The sequence below is a fragment of the Miscanthus floridulus genome, chromosome 18, assembly GCF_019320115.1.
Source record: "Miscanthus floridulus cultivar M001 chromosome 18, ASM1932011v1, whole genome shotgun sequence".
In the NCBI taxonomy this organism is placed as follows: domain Eukaryota; kingdom Viridiplantae; phylum Streptophyta; class Magnoliopsida; order Poales; family Poaceae; genus Miscanthus; species Miscanthus floridulus.
In genome coordinates this window covers 24,317,015-24,324,799 of record NC_089597.1, presented here as the reverse complement: position 1 = coordinate 24,324,799, position 7,785 = coordinate 24,317,015, and the positions used below count along the sequence as shown (strand labels likewise).

Sequence of the window (7,785 nt, the reverse complement as noted above, 5' to 3'; positions counted from 1 at the left end):
CTAATGAGAGATCACCAAGAGCCACACCAACACTGAGTCGTCTAGATGATACCGATCACCAAGAGTAATAAACACAAACTCTTACGTGACCAACCAAGCTAAGTGAGAAGAGTGGATGCACACTTGCTACTCTCTAAGTACTAATGAAGTCCTTAATCTTTAATTAATATTTCTAACCACTCTAATAGTCCAAATCACTCTCTCAAGTACGTCTAACTAGCTACCCTAGCTTCCAAGAGACCTAAAATGCATGAGGATGGGGTGTATATATGTCAAGCACCCAAAACTAACTGTTGGAACTCCACTCAACCAAAAACCAATCACCGGATTTCTGTTGTGCTTTCTCGGTGTAGCACCGGAGAATTCTGGTGGCATTCAACTGGCTCAACTCTGTTGTCAAAAAAAAAAAAAAAAGGTTCAACTCCAAACTAGCCGTGAGTGTATATACAAACTCCAGCGTGGTAACGGAGGATTCCGCTGACATTGTTTCACCGGCCAAATGCACTCGTCTATAGCGTATCTCTGATGCAAACTCCGATGACTTCATCTCCTCTCAGCCAAACTGCACACGTCTCTGTTGCGTCACTCCGGTTTCTACACCAGAATTATTTCTTGAACAAACAGAGAAAACCCTATCCAAACCAATGTTCTATAGCTCTGGTGGTTTTTGCGGTGCCCAAACCGGAGAGCTTTGATGCCTACAAAAATAGTGTAAACTCTTGCAATTCAACTCCATTGAGTTTGGCTTTGGGTTTCAATCATCTTTGGGCTCCATCTGAGGAGCCTAGTGCTAGTTTTTTACAAGTGTACATCACATGTACTCACTAGACTCACTTAGGTCAAACTACCCATTCATACCTCTCTTCGTAGTATGACCAAAGGAGAGAATAAGAACTTAAACTGCTCTAAATGTTTCTCAATGTCAAACAACACTTAGAACTAACTCGTCATTAGCCCTTTGAAAACAGATCAAATCCATCATTAAGGGAATGAAAACCACATAAGCCCAATCAATATACATCATTTTGACCTCACTAAGAAATGGCACTGCAAAACATACATTAGTCACAATGATTATATCGTCATTAATCGCCAAAACAAGTTAGGAGCCTAGATGTTTTTAAATCTCCCCCTTAGGGCACCCATAATGGTTAGAGTTAATTACCAGCTTTAAGCCAACTTCTCCAATAATGCTAACTTTTAGAACAAAGCTTTTAATATGATAGGCCTACATGATACTTTCTCGTAACCTTGAAATATGTGCAACAACATATGCCCTGTTCGTTTGGCTGATAAGCCATGACTGAAAGTACTGTTGGCTGATTTGTTATGAGAGAAAAATACTGTTCGTTGGCTGAAAAAGTACGGCTTATAAGCCAAACGAACAAGACGAGCTCTTTATCAAAAACTAGTTTCTCTCTCTTCTATTAAAATATAAGAAAAATATTTAGAGTTAGCTTTAGAGTCGATTGTTGAAGCTCCCCTTATCTCACTGGTTCCCCTCATCTCGCGTGCTCGGACCAGTCACTCTCCCCAATTAACGTCATGCATCTGAACCTAAGGGCCTGAATACGGGGAAGTCGCAGATGAGCCAGGCTCCGAGGCGTGCAGAGTGAAATGAAATTGAGAAGCGTCCTGCCTTCAGCGTTGGTTTCCATAACAAATTATAAAACGGCATCTATTATGTAACGTAGGGAGTATACGACATGGACACTGCCACACTGGTGGTGGACCTGACCGTATTTCTCTAATATAGCGTATTAAAAATTATTTCATTTGTTTCAAAATAACGGTAATGCTCTCTACCGAACGTCCGGTCGGCCAGACGGGACGGACCCTCTTGCCCCGTGCCTCGCGCACCCCATTCACTCCTCGTGCCTCGCGCCATGCACTGCTCTTGCCTCGTGTCGCCTGCGCCTCACGCCGCGCGCCTCGCGCCTCCCGTCCGGACTCTCACTGTGCACAGCCGAGGTCCAACCTCCACGCCATGGCATCGAGGTCCGTGCCGTCATCAAGCTCCGCGTCAATGAGCATCCATTGGAGGACAGCAAGTAGATAAGCACATGTTGCAATCGTATGTTTTATGCGTTTCAGATGTATGTTGCATATGTTTCATCTAGATGTTGTAAAAGTAGATCTGATGTTGCATATGTTGCAATGACTATACACATATGTTGCAAGTGTAGTTTCAAATGTTTCAGGTGTTTCAAACGTATGTTGCAAGTGCTTTATCTGGATGTTACATATGTTGCATTGGCTATACATGTATATTGCAAGTGTATGTTTCAAATGTTTCAGCTCTTTCAAACGTATGTTGAAAGTGTTTTATCTGGATGTTGCATATGTTGCAATGCCTATACACATAAACATATGTTGTAAATATTTCATCTGTTTCAAACTTATGTCGCAGCAAATGCTTTATGCTGCAAGTGTTTCATGAGCAGGCGCGACAAGGGCGCGCAGGCGAAGGTGGTCCCCTTGGGCGCAGCGGTCCTCGCATGCGTGCGGGAAGCGAAGCGAGCGTGGCAGAAGGCGCGGAGCACAAAGCTATATCCATAGGCGTGGCAGCCGGTGCGGAGCACGAAGCTGCATCCATGGTCGGGTAGCATGCGCGGAGCATGAGGCGAAGCGGAGCATGAAACTGCATCCATGGGCAGACAGCAGGCGCGAAGCACAAGGTAAAGCGGAGCATAAAGTTGCATCTATAGGCGTCCTAAGGGTATCATTATTGAAAACGGACGGGTAGCGAGCGGGTAGCGGGCGCGGCGTCAAGACGTCCGGACGCTAATCTCTCCATCAAAATAACTACACATCTCATTTTTTAAGTAGTCAAAACCTTTTAAATTTGACCAACTATAGAATCAAAATTACTAATAATTTATTATACGTAATAAGTATTAGTAGATTAATCATGATATATATTTATAACAAATTTATTTGTTAATATTATTTCTTATAAGGTCAGTTAAATTTAGGAAAAAAAACGATTCTAGAAGCGAGTTATTTTGGAAGGCAGGAGCGGTAAGCAGTCGGTTGAGATTTTTAGAGTGCACGTGCGGTTGAAACTCAGTTAAATTTATTAGAAAAAAAATTATATATAGATATTTTAGAACGCATGAGCGGTAAGCATTCTTGGGTTCAGACTTCAGAGTGCACGTGCGGCTGGTAAGGACTCTTCTTGCGGCTCGCAAGAGGCAAGCTTCAGTCATCACTCATCAGTCTTCACTGACAGCACGCTGCGACTGCGAGAGTCCAAGAAACGCTGCTGCATCCATGGTGGGAGAGGAGGCCGGGAGGAGGGGGATTCCCTCTCTGCTCTATCCATCATCGTACGCTTGCAGCGAAGGGCAGCAGGAGTACATCGTCTCTGACGTCACGCAGGTCAGGCAGGCCCCTTGTGTTCTCTTCCTTCTCTCTCGTTCGTCTTTCTGCTTGCCTTTTCTCGGCTTTCTCTTTCGTCTTCCTGCTTGCCTTTTGGGCTTAATAAGGCCACATGAGAGATTAATCGTTCGTGGGCGACGATTCCTTCAGCTCATTGGGTGGACACCTCTGATCGAGCTCAAGCGAATCGCCGGCAAGGATGGGGTCGATGCCCGGATCATCGGCAAGGCGGAGGCCTACCAGCCTCTCTGCTCCGTCAAGGATCGCTGCGCTTTGAGGTCTAACCTTTTTTACTCCTTTTTACCCTACTGGTTAGGGAATTCAGATGGAACTTAAAGTTATCCATTTTCTGGATCATCTGATTCGATTTTTAGCTGAAAAATACTTCATCTGTTCTAAATTGTAAGTCATTTTGGCTTTTGTAGACACATAATTTTTTACGTAGATAAGCCAAAACGTTTAAAAGTTTGGGGCGGAGGGAATATAGCAAACTGGGAAGGGGGAACACAAAAGTCAACTGGCAATCTTGTGCCTGTCCTGCACAAGTCTCCCAAGTTCACATATGTATGGCCTGCATTTTTGCCATGTTCAGAAACACTAGACCCCTAGAGTATTTCATGGTCCTAGGTTTTCTGGATTTATGCTGTAACTTACTACTTGTTCCCTTATTGTTCCTCTGTCATATGATTGTACTAGCAGTCTAGCACAGACTGCACAGTAACATTTCTATTTTCTTCCGAAGAATGATTGAAGATGCAGAGGAGAGGGGGTTGATTTCACCTGGTGTCACAACACTCGTGGAGCCAACAGGCGGTAACATGGGGTTGGGATTAGTCCTCATTGCTATTCGCAAGGGTTACAGGTTCGTTGCAGTTATGCCAGGTCAATACTCGCTCGATAAGCAGATCCTGTTGAGATACATGGGTGCAGAGCTGTATTTAACAGGTAAGATAATTTCCAGGAAGCTACTGAAACACCTTGTATTATTAGTGGCAGTGTAAATTCAGTGGAATTAATATTGTATGGCCGAACTCCCCTTGAGTGTGACATATGCAGATCCAAGCCTTGGGTTCCCGGGCGTAAGTGCGAAGGTTGAGCAGCTCAAAAAAGAATTGCCCAATGTACATGTTCTTGATCAGTTCTCGAACAAAGCAAATACTGAAGCACATATTAGATGGACTGGTATGGTTACCGAATGAGTTTGGATATGATGTTTTTATTTCAGTACACATGAGTAAGCTTATGCAGACGTCAGACGAACCATTTCTCCTGAAATTTATTACAGAGTAGTGATAGTTAGTAGTTTCTATCCTATTTAATATACTTTGCTGGAACTGGTACAGGTGACAATGTTGTTTCTACTTTCTACATGATATCATAATACCTTGCATGTTGTTGATGTGGACTGATTGATATACAGGACCTGAGATTTGGAAGGACACTGCTGGCAAGGTGGACATATTTGTAGCTGGTTCAGGCACAGGAGGTACGGTATCTGGTGTTGGGATGTATCTGAAGATGCAAAACCCCAGTATCAAGATCATCTGTGTTGAGCCTGCAGAGAGTCCAGTTGTTTCAGGTAGTACACCATTCAGAAACATCAATTATCATTAATTAGGTTACTATGATCTTTGGAACGAATATGATCTTGGTATATATAGGAAGTTAGGGAGGCAGAGAAAAAATGTGTTATATTGAGTGTTATGCGCTCAGAAAGTATTCCTTTAAGTAGCTAATGTTTCTTTAGAGATACTTCATTTTCCATTCCGGCCTGTTTGGATCCTTAGAATCGAAATCCATTCCAAGAATCACAATTTGGGCCGCATGGGGAACGTACTTGTGTGCTGTTGTTAGTCACATGGTGGAGAGACTTGTATGTTGCACTGCTGCAGGCTGCCGGTGAGTGAGTCGAAGAGCGTGGTATAAGTTGCAGACCAAAAACAGAGTGTGGGGATCGACAAAATTTAGTTCTATCTCTCAGGCATGAATTTAAGACAAGTCTATATCTAAACTTTGGAAAGTTGCGGATGTCAAATTCCAAGCCAAATAGCTTGGTCCGCGAACTAGTTTCCAATTCAAAAAAAAATGATAGGATCCAAAGAGGGGTTCTCCTGTATTCGCCCTGTTCGTTTGGGCTTGTTTGGCTGATAAACCATGGCTGAAAGTACTGTTGACAGATTTGGTGTGAGAGAAAAATACTGTTCGTTGGCTGAAAAAGTACGGCTTATAAGCCAAACAAGCCCAAGCGAACAGGGCGATTGATGGCCCATCAGTTTTCCACTTTAAAGTCGAATGCTCTATGCCTATTATCAGGCACAGTTGGACGAGCACAGAGCGACGTTTTCTGCACTGAACAATAACAGTCCATTTCCACACTGAATGATAATGACATAGTATTGTTGTCCTTCAGGTGGTGAACCAGGCAAACACAAAATTCAGGGAATAGGACCAGGATTTGTACCTGAAGTACTGGACAGATCAGTTATTGATGAGGTTGTCACAGTGACAACTGAGGAGGCGATGGTGAACGCGAGCAGGTTGGCCAGGGAGGAGGGCCTTCTTGTGGGCATATCATCTGGAGCGAACTTGGCAGCTTGCTTGAAGGTTTGCAACAATCCTAACTAAAATTTCTTCCATTAGTTGTTACTCCCTCCATTCTAAATTATAAAAAGTCTTGGATTTTTTAGATAGTTTTTTCTATGTACTTTGATATACACTATGTATGTCTAGATATACGGTAACAGGAATATTTTAAAAAAAACAAAACATCTTAAAATTTGGAACGAGGGAGTATTTCTATTCTGATTTTTTTAGTAAACCTTGAAATGAATGTACCTTTAGGTTGCAGAGAGAGAAGAAAATAAGGGAAAGATGATTGTCACCATGTTTCCAACCGGCGGCGAGAGATACATGAACTCTGACCTGTTTGCTGCTGTTAGAGAGGAGTGTATTGCCATGACATTTTGAATTTGATCCTGTATTCAGAAGAGGACCGTGGGATATTTTCCATGTAACGGCCGGCATGTGTTGCATGTAGCTGATATTCGGTTATACCGCAATGAATTGCGTGATTTTGCTTCAGAATTTATACTCAAGGAAAATGTATGAATTAACTGGAGGAGAAATGGACAACGAACTAATGTGTCCCAGGATTAAAATTTTTAAAATTCTAGAAAATAGACAACGATCTAATTAAGGAGTCCTACGATTATTTCAAATTTGGTTGATCGTATAATTTGCTAAACCAAACAAACTGCCTCAGAATCGGTATGATGTTTTATTTTTTTTAAAGGAAAGAAAAACAGATTTACAGTGAATCTTTATCTTCATACGGTATTTATTCACTCTGTATATTTATAAATCTTTTTTAAAATGGAAGAGAACAGTTATATGCTTGTTTACATCAAGTCTCTAGACAATAAAAAGATACACTAGAGTAAATTTAGAGTTCTCTGATAATATTCTTCATCTCCAATCTATTTCCCCTCAGGATAAAATATTTGCAACTACTAATAAGATCAAAATGAATGTCAAAATCTAGATTCATGACACCATAAATCTTGTTCTGTATTTTTTAATACTTTATGTGTTCTAAAGTTGTAGTCCATGCAGGAACAAGGATTGATGGACTAGTTAATTAACTACTCTCTTCGTTCCAAATTATAGGTCACTTTGGTTTTGTTCTAAGTTAAACTTCTCTGACTTTAACTAAGTCTATAAAAAAGGTGCCAACATTACAACACCAAATTAATGTCTTGACAGTGCATGTCCACGAAATCTGATCGGTAGTCTACCGAGGGGTATACCCACGGTAGTAGATGAATCAGTGAGGGTGCACGTGATACGAACTAGATGGTAATACAAGCACCGAGACACAAGATTTAGACAGGTTCGGCCGTCAGTATGACGTAATACCTACACCCTGTGTTCTGATGTATTGCATTGTATGATATGTATATGTCGATTAGGGGACCACTGTCTCTCCTTATATACTCTGGAGGGATAGGGTTACAAGGAAATTATCTTATTTGGTACTATATAATATCTTGCGGTGCACGTCGACCAGCTGTGCACGCCTTGATCGTGTGGGCTAAGCCACCTCTGATGGTGCGGCCTATGTCTTATCTTATGGACACCGGGGGTCATATCCCCCACAGCTAGTCCCCGAGCGCCTTGTATCATTTGAGCAACGTTGTCTTGAACAAGTCCGAGAACTTTGACGTGAAGCCGATTAGTTTAACTGGTGATCCGAGCAGTGGAAGTCGAAACCGACTAGTTTAACTGATGACCTGGGCGGTGAAGGTCGATGCCGACCAGTTTAACTGATTAGGAGACCTCGGACTTAGCCAAGTAAAGCTTGCTAGAAGGATGTAAGGGCTCAAGGTAAAATTTGAAAATTCTTCC

At 42.2% G+C, this 7,785-nt stretch overlaps 1 protein-coding gene across 2 annotated transcripts; it reads left to right on the top strand.

The window, feature by feature from the left end:
* The first annotated feature begins 3,149 nt into the window (after positions 1 to 3,149).
* LOC136520856 (cysteine synthase-like) lies at positions 3,150 to 6,525 on the top strand. 2 transcript variants are annotated; one of them, XM_066514522.1, is made up of 8 exons: positions 3,150 to 3,165; positions 3,233 to 3,381; positions 3,532 to 3,659; positions 4,124 to 4,326; positions 4,438 to 4,563; positions 4,802 to 4,960; positions 5,792 to 5,985; positions 6,223 to 6,525. In XM_066514522.1, exons 2-8 carry the CDS (start codon positions 3,274 to 3,276, stop codon positions 6,346 to 6,348), a joined length of 1,044 nt encoding a protein of 347 aa, XP_066370619.1. In that variant the 5' UTR covers positions 3,150 to 3,165; positions 3,233 to 3,273; the 3' UTR covers positions 6,349 to 6,525. The 2 variants fall into 2 exon arrangements, with proteins under 2 accessions (XP_066370619.1, XP_066370620.1); XM_066514523.1 differs by lacking the exons at positions 3,150 to 3,165; positions 4,438 to 4,563 and having other exon boundaries at positions 3,178 to 3,381.
* The last annotated feature ends 1,260 nt before the right edge of the window (positions 6,526 to 7,785 follow it).